Source organism: Leuciscus leuciscus (genome assembly GCF_965113295.1).
Source record: "Leuciscus leuciscus genome assembly, chromosome: 22".
Lineage (NCBI taxonomy): Eukaryota > Metazoa > Chordata > Actinopteri > Cypriniformes > Leuciscidae > Leuciscus > Leuciscus leuciscus.
In genome coordinates, this window is record NC_138746.1 from 34602651 (window position 1) to 34626212 (window position 23562).

The 23562-nt window shown below is 43.7% G+C and overlaps 1 protein-coding gene across 1 annotated transcript in view; it reads right to left on the reverse strand.

Moving 5' to 3' along the window:
• Window positions 1-2389: 2389 nt before the first annotated feature.
• The window catches only part of LOC309486551 (leucine-rich repeat-containing protein 1-like), a 76411-nt gene continuing 55238 nt past the window's right edge, over window positions 2390-23562 (reverse strand). Inside the window, exons 11-14 of the mRNA XM_082153900.1 lie at window positions 22407-22522; window positions 19530-19702; window positions 9366-9508; window positions 2390-3460 (exon numbers count right to left, since the gene is read on the reverse strand). Of these exons, the coding sequence (XP_082010026.1) occupies window positions 3299-3460; window positions 9366-9508; window positions 19530-19702; window positions 22407-22522 (594 nt within the window). The 3' untranslated portion in view covers window positions 2390-3298. The remainder of the gene's footprint in view (window positions 3461-9365; window positions 9509-19529; window positions 19703-22406; window positions 22523-23562) is intronic.

Here is a 23562-nt window from a genome sequence, read left to right on the forward strand (position 1 = left end):
GATTACGGTATCGTTTTCATAAGTTAGCGTTTTCAGACTGCCAGAATGGTGTTGTCGTGTAAATGTTCAGACCGAGGGTTAAAACACGCATTATGCAAATATGTAACATGGTGACGTCGCCACGTAAAGGAAATAACGGCTGCAAACTGCAGAGGTGTTTCAGACAGGTGTTTTCTGCTGGAGCGAGTCACTCCTGGACTTTATATCTTTGCTGCTAAATGAAAGGTAATATAAAAAAAACATTATAGGTCACCTTTAAAAATACTTTCCATGATTTGTTTCAGTGCTGAGTGATTGTGTGCTCACAAATGCATTCATTGTGTTTTGCAGTTGTGCCGGTCGTCCTGGACTTTGTGTGACTCATGTATCTCATTTACAGGAGTCTAAAGTTGAAGTTCAGATGGTCAAGCAATCCCAACATATCTGAAGAACGAGAAGCCAAACTGCTTCCTGCAAACTAAAAAGCTTTATACTGATGTGTATGGAAGTTTGTTTCTGCCACAGAATAAAACATTTTAAAAGATACTTGCCACTTTTTTTTTATCTCACAATTGCAAGATATAAAGTCAGAATTTTCCTCAGGATTGCGAGTTTATATCTCGCAATTCTGACATTATATCTCCCAATCGCGTGTTATAAAGTCAGAATTGCGAGATATAAACACACAGTTTATTTAAAACAGTTTATTTCTCGCAATTGTGAGTTTATATCACATAAGTACAAGTCAGAATTGTGTGATAAAGTCGCCGTTATCTTATTTATGTTTTATTATGTGGTGGAAACAAGCTTCCATAGGACTGCAGTCTTCATGATAAAGTTTTTTTTTATCCCCCTTATTTAATTTTCTCCTTTACCATATTTGTCAGTAAATCTCATCTCAACCATACTTATCACCTTAACATTAATCTCTAAACATTTGTGAGATGTAATCTAAACCATTTAAGTATATTTTTTATTTAAAGAGTCCTTGTTTAATAATGTCTACATCTTCATCATAATCTATAGGTCAATTGGAATCATTCTTAATTTATAATATGTTGCTATTATGACATCACTTTAATTCATAAATAATTTAATTGATTCACAGAACTCTATATATCGTAATTCATATGTAGCTTTTTTTCCATAAATATTAAATTGTTAACTAAATAGTCCAAATGCATACACTTAATAATTCCCCTTAATAATATGCATCATTGTTCGGTACAAGCAAATTAGTTTTCTCTAGAAGCTCATCAGTCAGGGTTTCTTTCTTCTGAGAATGGACTGCAGTTGTCTTGAAAAGAAAGCACATCTAACCAGGACAGAGCGAGACGTGTAAAAGCGTGCAGCGGAACAAGAGGACGAGCAGATCACAGATTAAACACACGCTTCACTGGAGCTCAGGTGAACAGAGAAGAAATCACAGCTGACACCGGCGAAGAAGACCAACAAGAGCAGAGCTCCGAGATCTGATGAGAATCCACAACATGGATGGATGAGTCTCAGCTGATGGGAACTCTGGGATCGATCATGAGGACAGGGAGAAACGTCCTGCGATCAGACCGGTGGAGGGAGCTACAGACACCATGAATATGATTTAAAAAGAAAATTTCTGCACAGCTGTCAGTGATGTGAGAGGATTTTTGAAGAATACAGCATGTATTTCATAACATTATCAAATGTCTTTACTGTAAATGTAACGCAACCTTGCTGAACAGAATCATAAAAACATCAGATTTTTGGTGTATGATGAAATCTGCAGCACATCACACATAAATGGAGAATGAAATCAGCAAATTGATTGATTTCCACATCGTGTCTCATATGTAGGGCCTGTATCTGCAGTGTTTCAGCAACAGAATCAACTGAAGATTATATAATCATTCTGGAAGAGAAATATATATATTGACAACACAATATTCACTTGAAGTAATGCAGAAAAGCATCACATGACGAGCAGAGGAAGAAGCGCAGGAGGACAAACAGTGGAGATAATAAACCAGTGATGGGAAAAGACTAAGAGCAGCAAACAGGATCAGAAAGACTCGAGGGCGAATAAGCAATGACAGCATTTCCATTTCTTTCACATTAATAAGGAAAGAACAATATCGGCAGGGTTTCTGATTAATGTCAAATCTACGCATAAATAACGAATCATACCCGTTGCTTTCATAAAGTCATTTTATTATTTCAGTGGTTAAAATCATAAACGTACTGGCCCAGAAACAGCGCCTGCTTAAGATTGTTTTCTGTGCAGCTTCTCATTTACAAGAAATAATTCAAGGATAAAAAAAAAAAAAAAAAAATCATCATTAAAAACCAAATCTGTCTTTCTTGGAATACAAATGAAAACATACAATGTAAAATGAAGTCTGTAGTGTACCATACACTTTTTTTTTCTTTCTTAAAAAACCCCCCCAAAAAATGATAGTGTTGTTTGTAAAAGTGCATTCTGGCACTCGGAGGGAAAAACTGCTCACCTCAACCAAAGCTATAGATGATAACTACCCTAACCGTACTTACAGAAGAGCTTTACTGTACCTGCTTTTACAAAGCTGGAAGCACAGAAGAAGATAAAGCACAGTGCAGGTCTGTCGGAGTGTTTCAGCTCACCGTCCTGAACCGCGTTAGCCCTTATTTAGTAAAAACATGTTTACACACACACACACACACTCTGGGTTATGAAGAAACACGAGCTGCCCCTCATGCTCATGTTTACACAGGAATGAACCGCGTACAACATTACAAATCACACTCTTTGTTCGGATGCTGTTGAATTCTGGAATTCTGGAATTAAGTCCAAGCGATGGGAAAGTTCGTGGATTAAGAAACTGGCTACACATTTCTGTGTGAGTGTGTGTGTGTGTGTTTAAAATTGACACCACCTGAGCTGCCACACGTATAAAAGTATCAATATTCACAAGCAACTATACAAGAATTAAAAAAAAATCAGTAGGTCCAAAAATGCCTGGACTCCGTGTGTCACCGAAAGAAAGAAATGCACCCAGAAAATAAAAAAATAGAGCATAAAAATTCATATTTCTATATTAAAGATTCCGCTAAGACTTGTAGTGCAACTACCTATTGTCAGAAAAGCGACTGAAAAGCACTGGATTTGGAGAGTAAAAGTGTGCGTTCGTTGGCAGGTTATTGCGCTGGAGGTCTTTATAAAAGAAGGCACTGGTCCCTGACGCGGATGAACACGGATGAACATGGGAAAGGGCTCTGGCGTTCCCGGGAGAAAACAGTGAGGAATGGCTCAGCGGGGGCTTCGGGAGACACACACTGGGGAAGAGACATCTCGGAGATAAAGCGGTCACACAGACGTGCTGGTCACTCGCTCCACAGCATTATTGACCTCGTTTTTGTTGGAATCCAGGCCTTTGGCGGCGATCATGTCCTTTCGGATGTTCTCGGCCACTTTCTTCATGTTCTTGAGCTCGCCGGGGTGAGGAGTGGCCCGTCTCAGCAGCGTTCTCTGAGAAACAGAAGGAGAGAGAGAGTAAAGGTGATGACGTCTTGAGCCTGTGAAACACACTATTCACCGGATTCCCTGCTGAATAAAAGAAGGCTGAGATTGAACGCATTTTGTATTAAATAGTCACTGAGTTTGTCTCAGCCTGGCGAGAGGAAAACATGCTAGTATAAACTCTTACTATATCTGCTGTACACACACCGCCGCACACACACTGCTGTACACACACTGCTGCACACACACTGCCGTACACACACCGCCGCATGCTGCACACACACTGCCGTACACACACCGCCGCACACACACTGCCGTACACACACCGCCGCACACACACTGCCGTACACACACTGCTGCACACATACTGCCGCACACACACTGCTGTACACACACTGCTGTACACACACTGCTGTACACACACTGCTGTACACACACTGCTGCACACATACTGCCGCACACACACTGCTGTACACACACTGCTGTACACACACTGCTGTACACACACTGCTGTACACACACCGCCGCACACACACTGCTGTACACACACCGCCGCACACACACTGCTGCACACACACTGCCGCACACACACTGCTGTACACACACTGCTGTACACACACTGCTGTACACACACCGCCGCACACACACTGCTGTACACACACCGCCGCACACACACTGCTGTACACACACTGCCGCACACACACTGCTGCACACACACTGCCGTACACACACCGCCGCATGCTGCACACACACTGCCGTACACACACCGCCGCACACACACTGCCGTACACACACCGCCGCACACACACTGCCGTACACACACTGCCGCACACATACTGCCGCACACACACTGCTGTACACACACTGCTGTACACACACTGCTGTACACACACTGCTGCACACATACTGCCGCACACACACTGCTGTACACACACTGCTGTACACACACTGCTGTACACACACTGCTGTACACACACTGCTGTACACACACCGCCGCACACACACTGCTGCACACACACTGCCGCACACACACTGCTGTACACACACTGCTGTACACACACCGCCGCACACACACTGCTGTACACACACCGCCGCACACACACTGCTGTACACACACTGCTGCACACACACCGCCGCACACACACTGCTGCACACACACCACCGCACACACACTGCTGTACACACACTGCTGTACACACACCGCCGCACACACCGCCGCACACACACTGCTGTACACACACCGCCGCACACACACCGCCGCTGTACACACACCGCCGCACACACACTGCCGCACACACACTGCCGTACACACACCGCCGCACACACCGCCGCACACACACTGCTGTACACACACCGCCGCACACACACTGCTGCACACACACTGCTGTACACACACTGCTGTACACACACTGCTGTACACACACTGCTGCACACACACTGCTACACACACACTGCCGTACACACACCGCCGCACACACACCGCTGTACACACACCGCCGCACACACACACTGCCGCACACACACTGCCGCACACACACTGCTGTACACACTGCCGCACACACACTGCCGCACACACACTGCCGCACACACACTGCCGCACACACACTGCCGCACACACACTTCTGTACACACTGCTGCACACACACTGCCGCACACACACTGCCGCACACACACTGCCGCACACACACTGCCGCACACACACTGCCGCACACACACTGCCGCACACACTGCCGTACACACACACACTGCCGCACACACTGCCGTACACACACTGCCGCACACACACACACTGCCGCACACACACACACTGCCGCACACACACACACTGCCGCACACACACACACTGCCGCACACACACACACTGCCGCACACACACTGCCGTACACACACACACTGCCGTACACACACCGCCGCACACACACCGCCGCACACACACCGCCGCACACACACCGCCGTACACACACCGCCGCACACACGCCGCCGCACACACGCCGCCGCACACACACCGCCGCACACACACCGCCGCACACACACTGCCGCACACACACTGCCGCACACACACTGCCGTACACACACACACTGCCACACACACACTGCCGCACACACACTGCCGCACACACACACACACACTGCCGCAGACACACACACTGCCGCACACACACTGCTGTACACACACACACTGCCGCACACACACTGCCGCACACACACTGCTGTACACACACTGCCGCACACACACTGCCGCACACACTGCTGTACACACACTGCCGCACACACACTGCCGCACACACACTGCCGCACACACACTGCCGCACACACACTGCCGCACACACACTGCCGCACACACACTGCTGCACACACACTGCTGCACACACACTGCTGTACACACACTGCTGCACACACACTGCCGCACACACACTGCCGCACACACACTGCTGCACACACACTGCTGCACACACACTTCAAACGTTTGGGGTCGGTAAGATTTTTAAAAATGTTTTTAGATGAAGTCTGTTCTGCTCACCAAGGCTGCATTTATTGTATTAAAAATACAACCAAAAACAGTATTATTGTTAAATATTATGACAATTTAAAATAACTTTTGTATTTTAATATATTTTAAAGTGTAATTTATTCCTGTGATCAAAGCTGAATTTTCAGCATCATTACTCCAGTCTTCAGTGTCACATGATCCTTCAGAAATCAGTATAATATGATGATTTGATGCTCAAAAAAAACATTCATTATTATTATCAATGTTGAAATAATAAAAAAATAATAAAAAAATCAGGATTCTTTGATGAATAGAAAAGTTCAAAAGAATTTAATTTATTTGAAATAGAATCTTTTGTAACATTATAAATGTCTTTACTGTAACTTATGATCAATTTAATTCATCCTTGATGAATAAAAGTATTGATTTCTTTGCTTTCTTTCCCCCCCAAAAAATTAAATAAAAATTCTTACTGACCCCAAGTTGTCACTGATAATTGTCACTGATAATTCTGTCTTTTGAACTTCCGCCATTGCCCATCATGAGCCTGTGAAACATTAACTATTCCCCATATTTCCCACTGAATGAACGAAGGCTGAGGTCGGACGCACTCGAGGCGTGTGCCGTATCGTGAGCCGTATCGTGAGCCGTAATCGTGAGCGTAAAATAAGTCTCTGATGTCCCCAGAGTGTGTGTGTGAAGTTTTAGCTCAAAATACCCCACAGATATGTTTATATAGCATGTTAAAGTTGTCACTTTTTGAGGGTGAGCAAAAACACACCATTCTGTGTCTGTTCCTTTAAACGCAAATGAGCTGTTGCTCCCGGCACAGGGGGCGGAGCTTCAAGAGCTCGTGTTCTTTCACCTCACACACACACGCAATGAAAAAATCTAAAACTTTTAGCCTTTTATGTTCAAACCGGAGTCAGTCAATGATGGAGAGACTCGAGAAGAAGTGACAACATGTAGAAGCAACAGGACATTTCTGAATGGTTAGTTGATGAATTTATGTAGCGTATGTGTAGTTATCTTCTAGTCATTGATTAGCATATTCTGTCTTGATAATGTATAAATCGTGTTCAGGGGGCGGGGTTTATGAAAATCTTAGGGTTGGTGATGTCACTAACCCGGGGGCGGGGTTTATGTAAATCTTAGGGTCGGTGATGTAACCCGGGAGGAATGTCGTGTAGTCCCTAGCAGCCGTTTGTTGTAGTCCTTTGAACTTTGAGCATTGTAACTTTGCAGATGTTGTTTATGCTCAAACATCAACATGACACACTAACTAAAGTTAGAAAAGTCAAATCATAATCAAATACCCCTTTTATAGGCAAAATGCCCCTCAAATTCAAGGTTGTCGTCTCCCCTCTTTCCCACCCTCTACACTCACAGTTTTCCACAGCTTTACACGCCGAGTGTTTTTCGAATCCGGTGTGAACGAGCAGTGCTTAAACAGGTTTCATGACACTTTAACAAGCGCTGTATGAACACGAGGCTGTGAGGAATAGTGTGTTCAATGCACTGAACAACACACCGACTGTTCAGTCGACAACAACTCCATAAAACATTTTTGAAAGACGCGAGTTGTGAAAACTACATGTGATCTAGAACCTTACATATTGTAAAGACTCGTTCACACCAAAAACGATAACCATAAAGATGAAGATAAAGATACTTAGTATTTTTGTCTTGTTTCCAGTCCAAATATCAAACAATTCTTAAATCATGATGCATTTACTAGATGAGTAAAATGACAATATATTAAGTCTTGTTTTCTTAAAAAAAGCTAAATGATCTGCTAATGGGGTCAGAAAAATGATGTTTCTGTTGGAATTAAGATTATTTTTCTGACCCCATTGGCAGATAACTTTGCTTTTTTTAAGCATCAGCTCACTTAATTTTGAATAATTCCCCTGGAAAACCGGACATAATATCTTCTACTCATCTAGTAAATGCCTCTTGATTTAAGAATTTGTAGATATTTGGACTGGAAACAAGACAAAAATACTAAGTAAGAGAAGCATCTTTTGCAGTGTATTACTCTACTGGCGTCGAGACCATCCGATGACGTCTCTCTGACGCTTCAAATGCTCATGTCAGCTGATTCTTATGTCTAGCTGTCAATGTTTTATCACTCATCAGCTGGAAAAATCATTCTGGAAGTGATTTCAACCATATCATTCTTCTGTGTTATTGTCATTGTCATTATAGTTATGGTGTGAACGTCACTATTCTCATAGAATTATAACGAGTATTAAAACTTTATAGTTATCGTCTTCGTTATCATTATCGTATCGGTGTGAACGTGTCTCTCCCTCTCCTTGTAAAATTCAATATGGCGTCTCTCCTGATGAAGGTCTATTGTCTGCAGGGCTGCACGATTAATCGCAATTTACATGAAATCACACTTAAACGGATTTGGCTTATCGCGATTATGAAATCTCAAAGGTTGAGATTATTTGTTATGTGCAGCTTGTCAGTGACGTACGGCTCTGTAAACTCTGTCCATCTAAAACACAGAGTTTGAGTCACTTGAAAAATCAAACATGAGAAGCATTTATGAACCTCTTGTCCAAAAAAAGACAATATTTAATAGCATGCTTTTATTCCAAACTCACTTCATAACCACAGTTGAGCTCCTCCTTCTGTGAGATGATGTGCTTCTTACACAGAATAAGGCAGTCGTGTGTTTATTAGTCATGTTTAATCAATCAAAGCGTTTCAATCTTCTGATTATTCAGATACAGATAGTATGATGGCAATAGGGATTTCCTGGAATGATGTGTGTTATCCTACTTCAGCGGCGCATGTATGTGTGTGTGAAACGCCCTCTGGTGTTCAGAGGGATATATGGTGTGTGTGTGTGTGTGTGTGTGTGTGTGTGTGTGTGTGTGTGTGTGTGTGTGTGAGACTCTGGTGTTCAGATGGAGCAGCATTTACTACCAATCAGCCGCTGCACTGACAAACTGCACATAAAATATTGACAGCCTTTGCCAAATCCTGTGGGGTTTCATTTCGATTAATTGTGCAGCCCTAATTCACCCTTCGCAAGGAGTTTGATTGACAGGCGATCTGACCAATCATAATCCGCCATCCGCCATTTTTGTCCGATAAAGCAGTCAGGAGATGACTTCACATTAAAGAACCACAAAACGGTATTTATTGTGTAAATTTTGTAAATGACCAAATTTTAAAGTTGAGACTTTGTTTCATATCAAAAGTAAGCTGGTCTGTCCTGTCTGTCAGTGTGTCTCCTCCGCGATGTATTGTTCACTGCGTGAGAACATGGTGTGTGTGAGAGCGGCGCGGCTTGTCGGACATAGCAACAGTAACTAAAGGGGGCGGGTCTTTGCGAACCATCAATTGTCTGTAAATAAGCTTTAGATCTTGACATATATGATTTAGCAGAGCCTCCTCCTTCCTCACCTCATCATCCTCCTCATCGTCGTCGTCCTCCATGAAGCGAATGGTGCTCATCCGGTTCAAGGCTTTGTCGTCCCAGGTGTCGTCCAGTATCCCACTCTCCACGAGACTCTCCAGAGCTCCACAGCGCGCCAGGTTATCCGACCCTGAACACACACACATCTTCAGGATCAAACACATTCTCTTCTCAAAAAAAAACAACTTAAGCATTTATTTCTTCAGAAAGACACAGAGGAGTTTATACTGCAGTGAATGCCTCTGTGAGATCACGCTTCAAATCCAGTCTTAGTCACAGGCTTAGTGAGAAACAAACCCCCCAGTGACCTGACCTCACACACACACACACACACACACACACACACACACACACACACACACACACACACCAGCTCTTCACAGGAAGTGATGTCACATTTAATGGCCAAACAAAGAGACACGAGTCATTCGATGAACCAGGCACCGTCCTTTTCCAAACCCGAACTGATCTAGACTGAATGAGTAAAGTTGCTAACTCTTTATTTTAGTGTCCTTGTTATTTTAAATGATAAACTTACTAAGTATGCATAATTACATGCAACTAAACCCTAACCCTTTAGTAAGTACATGTAGTTATGTTATATTACTCAGTACTTAAATATATAATCACACTGTAACAAAGACACCTTAAAATAAAGTGTAACCAAAAGGTTTTATTAAAAAACTTTTTATTTTCAAAAGTTTTAATGAAACATTTGATCAAATGTATTCAAGCTTTTTTGATTCAAATAAATATATTTGATGATAATCATTTGTTTTTACTTCCCCTTCAAGTTTGATTAAACCAATATATGAGGAAAATATTAGGGATGCACGATATAACAGCCACAGTCGATATATGTTTATTTTTAATGTTATCGTTATTGGGCCGATAAGAAAATTTGGCAGATATATTAAAGCTGATAAATAATGTATTATTTCCTTCAGCTGAGACACTTCAGATACACACTGTTCAAATTGCTTGAAATATGATTGGAATCACTTCAAAAAAGGAAAATACAGTAAAGTGCAACACATGCAGCACAAGTCTGTCATATCGGCTACATAACATTATAATTGTGTTCTTGGGACTTTTGTTTTTATAATCAGGCTCTCAAATTATATACAAATTTGGATTTAGATTTATCGGCCAATATATCGGTTATCGACTGTCAAATGTAAAGAATTATCAGTAATTGGTATCGGCCACAATTTTCATATCCGTGCATCCCTAGAAATCTTATATTTTTTATTTTTCGTGAAGGAAGAACTAAACACTAAACTTGGTTAAGGTTTTCATCTGACAACATTATTTGGCAAGAAAAGGTAAACTACAGCTACAGGTTTTATTTTACTATGGAAAAAAGAAAATGTATAGAAAAACAAAAAGATTATAGGAAAAAGCATACATTGACAATCACTTATTAATATTTCATTGATTATCTCTTGTTTTTGCATGACAAATCTGTTTGTGTGACAATCTGGCCAGAAATCATGTCCGCATGTTATTATCACACATAAAAGATTAAAAGATGTCAATTTTCTTAGGCTGGAAATATAAATATTTTGTAACACTGTCAATGCCTTTGATTTTAATGCATCCTTTCTGCATAAAAGTATTAATTTATTTTTATTTTTGTTCTGTTTTTGTTCTGTTTGTTTTTAAATAAATACATTTTATATACATTATCTTTCAAGACGCATTATAGGAGCTTAATAGTAGAAATGAAACGAAACTTGTCTGGCACGTACAACACTGAAAGCTCTACTGTTTCCTCGGGTTGTCAACCATACGCCTCTTGAGGGAAGCAGGAGTGACCGGAGGGAGGCTAAGGAGGGCAACAAAGGAACTGGCAGAGGAGGCAGAGAAAGGTAGCTTTTGGCTCTGGCTGAGGAGGAAAGATAGGTGTTGGGGGAAGAACATCTAACCCCAGACAACAGCTGCAGGGAGAACAGCTATCAGCTGCAGGGGGTGACAGGGAGACGTCCCTGTCACTGCTCCGCCACCAGGAGACGTTCCAGAATTAAAGGAGCGAAACGTTGGTGAATGGTGGTTTCTGGCTGATGACCCTGCAGCTGACCCATGGGCACTGGAGGAGGTGCGACAGGCAGCAATGCCCAGCAGGTGGTAACATCTTCCTGTGCAATTACTGAAGTTCTGGCGAACCCAGTGACTACTGTGAATAGGGCAGTTGGAGTCCAGGGAAGACTGGAGGACAGCCAGGAAAGACTGGATGGCAGCAGGGAAAGACCGCACCGGGAGTGGTTGGCTAGTTACCTAACCCACTAGTCTTTTGCGAGAGAGACACCCAAACCTAACTACAAAGAAACATAATGAGAAACAACCCGCGGGCCCTCCGAGAGGTGGGACGAAAGATGGGCCCAACAGGACAGACCACACGGTGACGACGGCAATGAACATGGACAACGAGAACACCAGAACTCCAGTAAATGAGGAGAAGATCCTCCGAAAGTGTGCATGTGGATGGGAGAAAGTGACCACGTTTAGAGGCTTACGGATCCACCAGGGGAAAGCAAGGTGTGGACAGAAAGGCCAACAGCAACCTTGCACTGTGTTAGCAGGTGAGACAAGAAGGACCAAAAGCCAGGGAAAAAACCACAGAGCCGAAGGACCTAATGTTGCTGAAGGCATGAGAGTCACAGAGGAAGGCCCCCTGGTGGAGGCTGAGCCTCCACGTGAGCATGAAGGCCCAGTCCCCAACACGTTAGACAGAACAGAGCCAAATGCAGAGACCAAAGAACCAGCCAGAAGGAGCAAGCTGAAATGGCCGAAGTCAAATGAAGCAGAGGCATGGCGCAATTTGGACTTGGACCTGATCAGGACCCTAGAGGGATCACTGCGTGGAGGGGCCGAGACTAAGCTTAACCAGATTGGAGACATAATATACCAGACCTGCAAAGACAGGTTTGGCGAAATTGTCCCCAAACAGAGGACCGCCAGGAGAGAGAAGGGAAGGAGGGAAAGGGAAATCCTCCAACTTGTGCAAAGGCGTCGGCAACTCCGCAAGAACTGGAGGAAGGCAACCCACGAAGAGAGAGAGGGTCTGAAAGTCCTGTGGGAGGAGGTCCGGAAAAGGCTAGCCGGGCTTCGCAGAGCTGAACGCATCCGCAAGCGCAGCCAGCGGAAGCAGAAAGAGCGAGCCAATTTCTTCAAGGATCCCTTCAAGCATGCCAGACAACTACTGGAGGAAAAGAAGAGCGGCAAGCTTGAAACTACCAGGGAGAAATTGGAACAGCATGTCAAAGAGCAGTACAGTGATCCACAAAGGAGCGTCCCTTTAGGAACTCCAGGATACGTACCCCAGCCGGCAAAGCCAACAGCTGAGTTCAACATCATGCCCCTCAAGCTTAGCGAAGTCAGGCAAGTCGTGGAGAAGGCAAGGTCCTCTTCCGCACCTGGGCCCAATGGGGTCCCTTACAAGCTCTATAAGAACTGCCCCAAGGTACTAGAGCTGCTATGGTATCTGATGAGAACTGCCTGGAAAAAGCAAATCATTCCATCTGAGTGGCAAAGAGCGGTAGCAGTCTTCATCCCCAAGGAAACGAACTCCAAAGACATTAGCCAATTCCGAAACATTGCACTACTGAACGTAGAAGGAAAGATCTTCTTCTCAGTGCTAGCCAGGAGGATGACCAACTATCTGCTCGAGAACGGCTATGTTGACACCAACTGCCAGAAGGCAGGAGTTCCAGGTTTCCCAGGATGTGTAGAGCACTCAACTATGATCTGGGACCAGATCCAGAAGGCCAAGCGGGAGAAGACCGACCTGCATGTCATCTGGCTTGACCTTGCCAATGCGTACGGATCAGTTCCGCATCAGCTGGTCAACTATGCCATGGAATTTTTCCACATGCCCACCTGCGTCAAGAACCTGGTAGCTCAGTACTTTAGCAACTTGCAGATGTGTTTTTCCCTCCAGGATTTCACCACCGGATGGCAGCGGCTCGAAGTAGGAATCGCGATGGGGTGTGCTATTTCTCCAATACTGTTTGTTGCAGCCTTTGAAATAATTCTCATCGGGGCAAGGCAAATGGTTGGGGGGATCAAACTCCCAACCGGTAAGAGGCTTCCTCCACTGAGGAGTTACATGGATGATGTCACCAGCCTCCTTCAGACAGCAGCATGTACATCAAGACTGCTGAAGAGGATGGACGAATTGATGTCATGGGCAAGAATGAAGATCAAGCCCTCCAAGTCCCGGAGCTTGTCCCTCAGGAGAGGAGTCAGAAATGACAATACCATCTTCGTCGTTGGAGGGGAAAAAATCCCACTCCTATCAGAGCAACCCATCAAAAGCCTGGGGAGGCAGTACACTGCAGATCTATCTGACAAACAGATGGGGAAAACTGTCATGAAGCAGCTCTCTGACGGATTGGCAAGGATCGACCAAAGCCAACTCCCTGGGAAGTATAAGGTCTGGTGCTACCAGTTTACACTCTACAGGAGGGTAATGTGGCCCCTGAAAATGAGTGAGATTCCCTCATCAACCGTAAGTAAGATGGATGGAAAAGCCAACTCATTCATCCGAAAGTGGTTGGGGCTGCCACGGTGCCTATCTGAAACAGGTCTTTTTGGAAAAAACATGCTGCAGCTGCCACTGCAGTCTATACAGCTGGGCTACATGCAAGAAAAGACCAGGTTGGTTCTCGAGCTGAGGGAGTCCACAGACGAGTCAGTAAGGAACGCAAATGCCAAGGTTCCTACTGGCCGCAAGTGGAATGCCCAAACCGAGGTCGATCAAGCTGTCGGTCGGCTACAACACCGGGAGATCATGGGCAGAGTTCAGGCAGGAAGAACAGGGCTAGGATGGGGAGAGACGCCACGCTTTTGGTCCAAGGCCAATCGCAAGCAAAGGAAGGAGATGGTGGTAGCAGAGGTGACGAGGATGGAGGAAGACCGCTACAAAATCAAGGCCGTGTCGCAGGGTCGACAAGGAAGCTGGACAACCTGGGAGGGAATCATGAACCGGAACATCAGTTGGTCAGACGTGTGGAAGATCCCACAGGCAAGACTTAGCTTCCTCATTCGTTCAACCTACGACACGCTTCCCTGCCCTCGGAACCTCCACCAGTGGTTTGGGAATGAAGAATTCTGTGCACTCTGCAATGCCCCCAACGCAAGTCTCCAGCACATATTGTCAGGCTGCAAGATCGCTCTTTCACAGGGACGCTACAGATGGCGCCACGATCAGGTCCTGAGAAAGCTAGCCGAAGTACTGGAGGAGTGTCGACAGGGTAGCAAACAACTACCATCAGCAGAGGACCCCATCATCTTTGTGTCGGAAGGAGGGGTAAGGAGAAGCACTAGATCAAGAGAAACAGCAAGGCCCTTCTCCCCCAACCAGGAGTGGAGCATGAGGGTTGACCTGGACAGGCAGCTCCGGTTCCCCACGGAGATAACCACCACATCTCTCCGGCCAGACATAGTGGTGTGGTCAACCAAGGCAAGATCGATGTACCTCATTGAGCTCACTGTACCACTGGAGGAGGGGATTGAGGCCGCCTTCGAACGGAAGAAGGCGAAGTACTCAGAGCTCGCTGCTGAGTGCCGGGAGGCTGGCTGGAAGACTACCATCTACCCAGTGGAGGTCGGATGCCGAGGTTTCCTCGGGTTGTCAACCATACGCCTCTTGAGGGAAGCAGGAGTGACCGGAGGGAGGCTAAGGAGGGCAACAAAGGAACTGGCAGAGGAGGCAGAGAAAGGTAGCTTTTGGCTCTGGCTGAGGAGGAAAGATAGGTGTTGGGGGAAGAACATCTAACCCCAGACAACAGCTGCAGGGAGAACAGCTATCAGCTGCAGGGGGTGACAGGGAGACGTCCCTGTCACTGCTCCGCCACCAGGAGACGTTCCAGAATTAAAGGAGCGAAACGTTGGTGAATGGTGGTTTCTGGCTGATGACCCTGCAGCTGACCCATGGGCACTGGAGGAGGTGCGACAGGCAGCAATGCCCAGCAGGTGGTAACATCTTCCTGTGCAATTATTGACATGAAGCGCTGGTTTCCTCATAATGAAGGAGAGATTAAAGACTGTAGGAAAGACAAGCTTCAGTGGCAGTGGGATAAGATATGAGATATATGAGATATGGACATGGGAGGGTCTGAGGTCGAGCTCAGAGGAGATAAGCCTCTTTAATCGTCCAATCCGCTGCAGTGTGGAGAAGGCAAGGCAGAGATATCAAGACATGCTCAACACACACACACACATACATACACACACACTCACACACACACACACACACACACACACACACACACACACACACACACACACACACACACACACACACACACACACACACACACACACACACACACACACACACACACACACACACACACACACACACACACGCGGGTCGAGCCCAAGATAAACCCCACAGGACCGGCGCTAGATGAAAGCAAAACATTACACCCAAAAACCTCGGATTATTCTTGCCGATAAACTCTGCAGATCTCGACGATCTATCCACGCCTGGAAAGTGTAGTAGTGTTGGCTGGAATGGAGACTTTCTACATTTAACATTTACAACCCTCCCTGAAGTCTACATCTTTTAGTACATTTTTTAAAATAAATATTTATAACTGTTTTGCATCTCTGAGCGACACACGGTGGTGTTGCATTACTGAATGAACGAATCGGTTGAATGAATGATTCAATGACTCACTCATTAAGACAGTCAAATGCTTCGTTCCTGAATGAATCAGCCGTTTGAATGAATCGGTTGAATGAATGATTCAATGACTCACTCATTAAAGGGATACTCCACCGATTTTTCATATTAAACTATGTTATTCCCTTAACTAAGACGAGTTGATACATACCTCTCTCGTCTCAGTGCGTGCGCTCAACCGCTCTGTCTTGCGGCGAAACTTTGTTAGCACTTAGCTTAGCCCAGTTCATTCAATAGGGGCCAAGCAGAGAAGCTACCAAACACCTCCATGTTTTCCCTATTTAAATACAGTTACTCGCGAAGTGTAACTCGACCTAGGACGGTAACACAAAACAAAACGTTGCGCTTTTCTAAGCGTGTAAAATGGATAACTATATTGTATGGCGGAATACCATAGCAAGTGCTTGTAAGCACTTCGACTTGGCGCAATAATATCTTCACTCGTGAAAAATCCTCTCACCGGCCCCCGCTCCCTCCAGTGAAGATATTACTGCGCCAAGTCGAAGTGCTTACAAGCACTTGCTATGGTATTCCGCCATACAATATAGTTATCCATTTTGTTTTGTGTCACCGTCCTAGGTCGAGTTACACTACGCGAGTAACTGTATTTAAATAGGGAAAACGTGGAGGTGTTTGGTAGCTTCTCTGCTTGGCCCCTATTGAATGAACTGGGCTAAGCTAAGTGCTAACAAAGTTTCGCCGCAAGACAGAGCGATTGAGCGCACGCACTGAGACGAGAGAGGTATGTATCAACTCGTCTTAGTTAAGGGAATAACATAGTTTAATATGAAAAATCGGTGGAGTATCCCTTTAAGACAGTCAAACGCTTCGTTCCTGAATGAATCAGCTGTTTAAACGAATCGGTTGAATGAATGATTCAATGACTCACTCATTAAGACAGTCAAATGCTTCGTTCCTGAATGAATCAGCTGTTTAAACGAATCGGTTGAATGAATGATTCAATGACTCACTCATTAAGACAGTCAAATGCTTCGTTCCTGAATGAATCAGCTGTTTAAACGAATCGGTTGAATGAATGATTCAATGACTCACTCATTAAGACAGTCAAATGCTTCGTTCCTGAATGAATCAGCTGTTTAAACGAATCGGTTGAATGAATGATTCAATGACTCACTCATTAAGACAGTCAAATGCTTCGTTCCTGAATGAATCAGCCGTTTGAATGAATCGGGTGAATCTCAATGACTCTCTCATGAACAGTGACTTTCTGTCACCTAGTGGCGGTTTTAATTTCACATTTAAAGTATCTTTTCTTTTTCTTTTTATAATTTCAATCTATCTATACTCAACATTTTATGTTTAAAACATAAAAACATTATTTCTGCATGTGTTACTGCAGGTTAAACGCATTCATGTCCCTCTGAGCTGCATTAAACAGTCTGTGTAAAAGCATCTAAATGTCAATTCAAAGATGAAGTTTGTTGATACTGATTTCATTTGATTGGTGACAGCCCTATTGTGTCTTATTATTCTAATAGAATTTGATTTAATGGAAAAAAAATTGACAAAAAAAAAGAAAAAAGATGCATGCATTTAATTAGGGTAAAAAATGGCTTTATAAAGGAAAAAATGCCCATAAAAGGTAAAAATCTATTTAATCTTATTGGAAAAGATCATTTCTGTCACTGCTGCAAACTGACCCTCATACAGAATATGAATAATATCAAAAACTTTAGGCACAGTCCTAAACCTGCCAAAGTACCAACCAAAACACACTCTAGAAAATATCGTCTAATTATCGTTACCAATAAAATCCCAGAAACATTCATATATATATTTTTTGTCTATATAGCACACCTCTATGATGTATTCATTTCAAAAGTAACTCGACAAGCATATGAAACTCTTTCATCCCTATAAATATCTAAAAATGAAAGATCTGCCATCCTTAAAGCAAACCTATCCTACACATAGCATTTTAATAACTACTGCCATATTTGACCCGCTCTCTACAAAACCTTCCACTCGCCAGAGCAGGAGAACAGCTGACAGACAGAGAGCGCCGGATCCTGTAATGTCCTGAAAACAGATTCTCCGGGCCGCCACAGAAACACTGTGCTTTCTCAACAGTCAAGTCAAATCATCATTTATATAGCGCTTTTAACAACATAAGCCCCTTTCACATGGCGCGCTGATCCCGGGAAATTGCCGTAAAATTGCTAGAGTGCCTTCTGTGTGAACGCAAACACGTCCCGGGATCGATGCTAGGATTGATGCTGGGATGGGGATCTAGTAACACTGCCGGGATCAGTCCCAGAACGCACCCTGTGTGAACAAAAGCCAGGCCAATGCCGTAAGGGGTGTTTAGTTGTTCTTAGAAGAAAGTTTGTGTTCGTCATCAACAAAGAATGAACGAAAAAATGTGTGTAAACTGTAATGAAGCCGAGAGCAGGAGCTCCTGACTGTCCGGCTGAAGCTGAGAGCGCTCGCCAGCTTTGTGGAGCGGTACGCGTGCGCTAGTGTACGACCGAAGCCGGAAACAATGCTTGAGTGTGGTTTCTCCAGATCGAGAGCGCAGATCATTAGTAAACTAAAGACGCGCTGTAATGAAATCCACCAAGTGCACGACTACAGCGGAGAGAGAAGTAGCGGAAGATTAGACTGGCCTCTCTACAACACATCCTGACGTCACGTGTCTTTAGGGATGTGTGTGAACGCACTCACTGATTCTGGAAAATCACTGGCAGTGTGAATGAACCAAAAATCAAACGATCCCGGGACACATTATCCGTGTATTTTCCGGAATCTGTGTGTGAAGGGGCTACAGAAAGCAGCTTTACAGTGATAATAGGAGATTACAGTAACAGAGATTGTTTAGGCTTTACAGCAGCTCTAGAATAAAGTTATTGTCCAGCTAAAGTTAGTTTTGATTGATTCACTTCCGTTGCAAAGATCATTAGTTATTAACTTAGGAGCCGCTAACACGACACCGTTCTCACAGAAAACCCTTAATGTGCTCCGGCCGCTCATCCGCTCGACAACAGTGTCTGATGCTCCAGGACGCAAACATTGAAACAGGGTCAAAGGTGCAAGTGTTGAAAAAGTTTGAAAAACGTCATCTCCGCGTAAACTTCAAAAACGCGAACCTGTGAGAACGCTGACGGCGTATTACGTGTTCAGTCTATAGGTGTGCGCGTTTAAATATATATATGTGTGCAGGCGTGTGTAGTCTTTCTTTACAAAATTGATTTCAACAAATTACTTGTCTGGCCTTAAAAATTCAAAAATTTTTTTTTTTTGTCACTTCCACGTATCCATGTGAACTGGAATATTCTGACACTGTTTTATCTGTCCAGAGGTAAAGGGAAGGGAAGGGAAGGGAAGGAGGCCTTCACAGGGAGAGACTAGTGGACACTTCAGGACTTGCACTTGAAGTGACATTTTCTGCACATTATTCGATGAAAAGAGTCAGTGTTATGCACATATATCAGAGCTGTACCTTTGTTTTCCGACTCGCAGGGTTGCTGAGGCAAGAGCACGCAGGTCAGGACCTTCTCTCCAGACTCGGGGTCCACGTCCGTCTGGAAGGTGAGCAGGGGTTTCGACTGGTTCTCCGACAGCCAGAGCGCTTTGAGCCGGAGAGTCGTGAGCGTCAAGGGCAGGTAGAGCAGCCTACACACACACACACACACACACACACACACACACACACACACACACACACACACACACAGAATATCATTCACAAGACATGCTTCTGCCTTCTCTAATGTTGCAAACTCTCAAAACTCACACCAAAACTGGGAGACGACACCAAGGTCATTCAATGACACAGTAACTGTCAACATGCAATATTGTTAAATACCAGACTAAAATCTAGTTAAAAAAATTTAACTTTAGCAAAATCTCTACTTTTTGTTGAAATAAAGAGGCAAAATATTGTTTGTTGTTGTAAACGCTGACCAAAACTGTGAGCTTTTTTTCCATTATATAAAGACGAGATGACACCAAGGTCATTCAATGATAACTGTGACTATATCAACATGCAATATTGTTGAATCCCAGACTAAAGCCGCGTTTCCACCGAAATTACCCGGAACAATTTTCCCCAGGAACTGTTTCCCCCCCAGGCCTGTTGATGTCTGCGTTCCCACCGCGGTCTAAAGTACCGGGAAGATGAATGAATGAATGAGTGAGGCATTTATATAGATTTAGATTAGGAGTTTAGGTGAATTAGTCCGGTGACGCAGGACTGAGTTACTTTACAGTTCCCGCTGGATTTCATCCTCTGAATTTACATTTAATAAAGCCTGAACCTCGTCGTCGGTCCATCTGTCGTATTTTTTAAACTCCATTGTTGATTCAGATAGCAAACACCTGTTACTGCACACACCGCAACAGATTTATAAAAATGGTGGATGAAATAAAATGCTGCGTAAACTCAACCAATCAAAATGCGGCATGAATCAAAAGTCCCACCCCTGAAAGATCCCGAACTTTGTAAAAGGACTACCCTCGTGAGCAGGGACTTTCAGAAGGGGAAATATTTACCCTGAACTTCATTCAGACCCTGCGGTGGAAACACACGAGTCCCGGCCCAGAGTCTCTAGTTCCTGCGGTGGGAACGTGGCTTGAAATGTAGCTTAAAAATAAAAACTGAACCAAAATCTCTATTTTTGTTAAAAAAAAAAAAGAGACAAAATATTGTAAACACTGACCAAAACTGTGAGCTTTTTTTCCAAGACTAAGACAAAATGACACCAAGGTCATTAAATGATAATTGTGACTATATCAACATGCAATATTGTTAAATACCAGATGCATTTAAAATGCAGTTAAAAAATAAAAACTCCAAAATCTCTATATTTGTTTAAAAAAAAGAAAAGAGACAAAATATTTTGTTATTGTCATGTTTGTGGTTGCCAGATGTCAAGAGTTTAAATCCCCCAATCAGAGCTTTTCAGTTAAAAGGATTCATTTTCTGTTTTACTTGATCATGATGATGACACTACAAAACATGTAAGAGATTTGCATTTGAGATTTTCTGCTTAAATATAAATGCCATTGAGTCCGTCTGTGTTCTGTCCCGAGCCGCTTGCGCTGTTTACTGCGACTAAATCTGCCATCAAACTGTAATAAATCCAAACATGATCTCGAATATATCGTTTGCGATTGACCAGCGGACCAATGGCATCGCAGCGGCTCAAATGTTGGTTTTGGTCAAAGTGTGTGATCAGAATGATTTGGTTTAATTCCCTCCAGAAGCGTCTCACACACACGAGTGTGTTCCCGAACACCAGCATCTGAACGCCAGAGAACATGACATGTTTCGTCTGACGCTCTGAGACACACTCGTTTATGATGGAGGGAGAAAGAGCCCGATTGCAGAAACTTAGTTTTATTACTGATATTCTGCACCAATTTCCCAGGAAGTGATGATTTTGTTCTCTTGAACACATGGGATGCAAACACTGCTTTATTCGTAAATGTTTTATGCGATATTCCAAGTTGAATTCGCAACTTTGTGTGTAAACTAGCTACTGATGACTGAATTTTCATTTTAGATGAAGTATATCTTTAACGTATATAATATACCCCTGTGGCTTTATGTTTATCATTTATCCCAGTCCAACTGACTTCCGTTGTGAATGTTTGACCATAAGTTGTATGAATTTTGTGCTTTAAGTGCCATGTACAGTACTTACATCGAAAATAAGTACAATGTACTTATTGTGTTCATGTTGTATTGTTAAACACTTTTGCGACGAGAATACTTTTTGTGCGCAAAAAACACAGAAAAATAACGACTTTATTCCACTCTTCATTTTCTTCTGTGTTTCTCTGAGTGAGTTGACGTAGTGTAACAGCGTAGCGCTTCTGGGTCGTACGTCAGAACGGAGGCTCACTCGTTATTTTTGTGTGTTTTTTGCGCACAAAAAGTATTCTCGTCGCTTGATAAACTTAAGGTTGAGCCACTGGAGTCACATGGACTATTTTTAAACATTGTCTTCACTAACTTTCTGGGCCGGCAAGTTTCAATAACAGAGAAGCCTATGGAGGAGTGAGACAGCTCTCAGATTTAATCAGAAATATCTTCATTTGTGTTCTGAAGATGAACGACAGTCTTACGGGGTTGAACAACATGAGGGAGAGTAATTACTGACAGAGTTTTCATTTTTGGGAGAACTAACCCTTTAAAGCCACTTAATATAAAGTGGGACCTGAATTTTCTATCGTAATCGACTGCATCCCACAGATATATTAAACCAGAATCTCTTCTTCTCCCCTTCAGTGAGCCATGGACTCAGTAAGATCTGAGCCTCATATAAATGTATAACACACATCCGTGTTCATCAAGCCCCCTGATGAGACGAACCTGTTTCCCGAGACGTCGAGCACGTGCAGATCCACGGCCTGAGAGAGCTCAGGAGGGATTCGTGTCAGTCGGTTCTCTCTCACACACAGGACATTCAGACTGCAACAGCCCCCGATCTGAGACACAGCAGAAAACAACATGAGCACAGGCCCTGGAGACCACTGAGAAACCCTGTCACGAGAGAGCACAGCATTATATGAACATCAGCAGGACAACGACTGAGAAGACAGACAGTAGAAAGCGCATCTTTTTCTCTCCGTTTTGGCCTTCAGTCACACTGAGACGCGTTTCTATTAATGAAAAATTAATGGAAGCTTTTTTTAAACGTTCTCCAAAGTGGATAAATCTGAAAATGCTGTTTTCGTGTTGTAGTGTGGACAGTGAAACCGGTGGTATTTAAAAACCGATGACGTAAGTTTAGTCATGTGACGCATATTGAATGCGTATTGTGCCTGTAATGTTATGTGCCGTTCACTTTCACACTGCTGCTAAAATATGTTCCTTCACACACTCTTCATGTCACAGGTCTGCAAAGATGACAGAAAATTCACTCACATGAGAGCAGTTGCGTTTTAGGCCAGACATAATGGTGAGTGTGTGTGTGTGTGTGTGTGTGTGTGTGACGCATCAGTGAATGCGGAGATATTTTGCTAAATAAAATGATCCTGCCAGAAGAATTGCGTGATAACTTTATCATTTATTTTTCAGCCTGTATCATCTCAGTGAGCTTTTAGCGTTTTCTAAAAGTTTCTCATCCACACTGAAACATCAGGAAACGGCTGAAAACGCCAGTGTGGATGGAGAGCATTTTTAAACGAAAACGCCATTTTCAAATGAATCCGGATTAATGTAGCCGTAGCCTGAGGGTGCATTTTCACGACAACGATGCACTTAAAACGGAGACGTTTTTTCTTTGAGTTTTCTGCACATCATCGTCAAAAAAGAAACACCAGTGATTTCAAAGCGTGTTTTTGAGACTGTCTTTGGTTCACTGCAGTTTTAAAGGGATACTCCACTTTTTTTGGAAATCGGCTCATTTTACAGCTCCCCCAGAGTTAAACAGTTGAGTTTTACCGTTTTCGAATCCATTCAGCCGATCTCCGGGTCTGGCGGTACCACTTTTAGCATAGCTTAGCATAGATCATTGAATCGGACA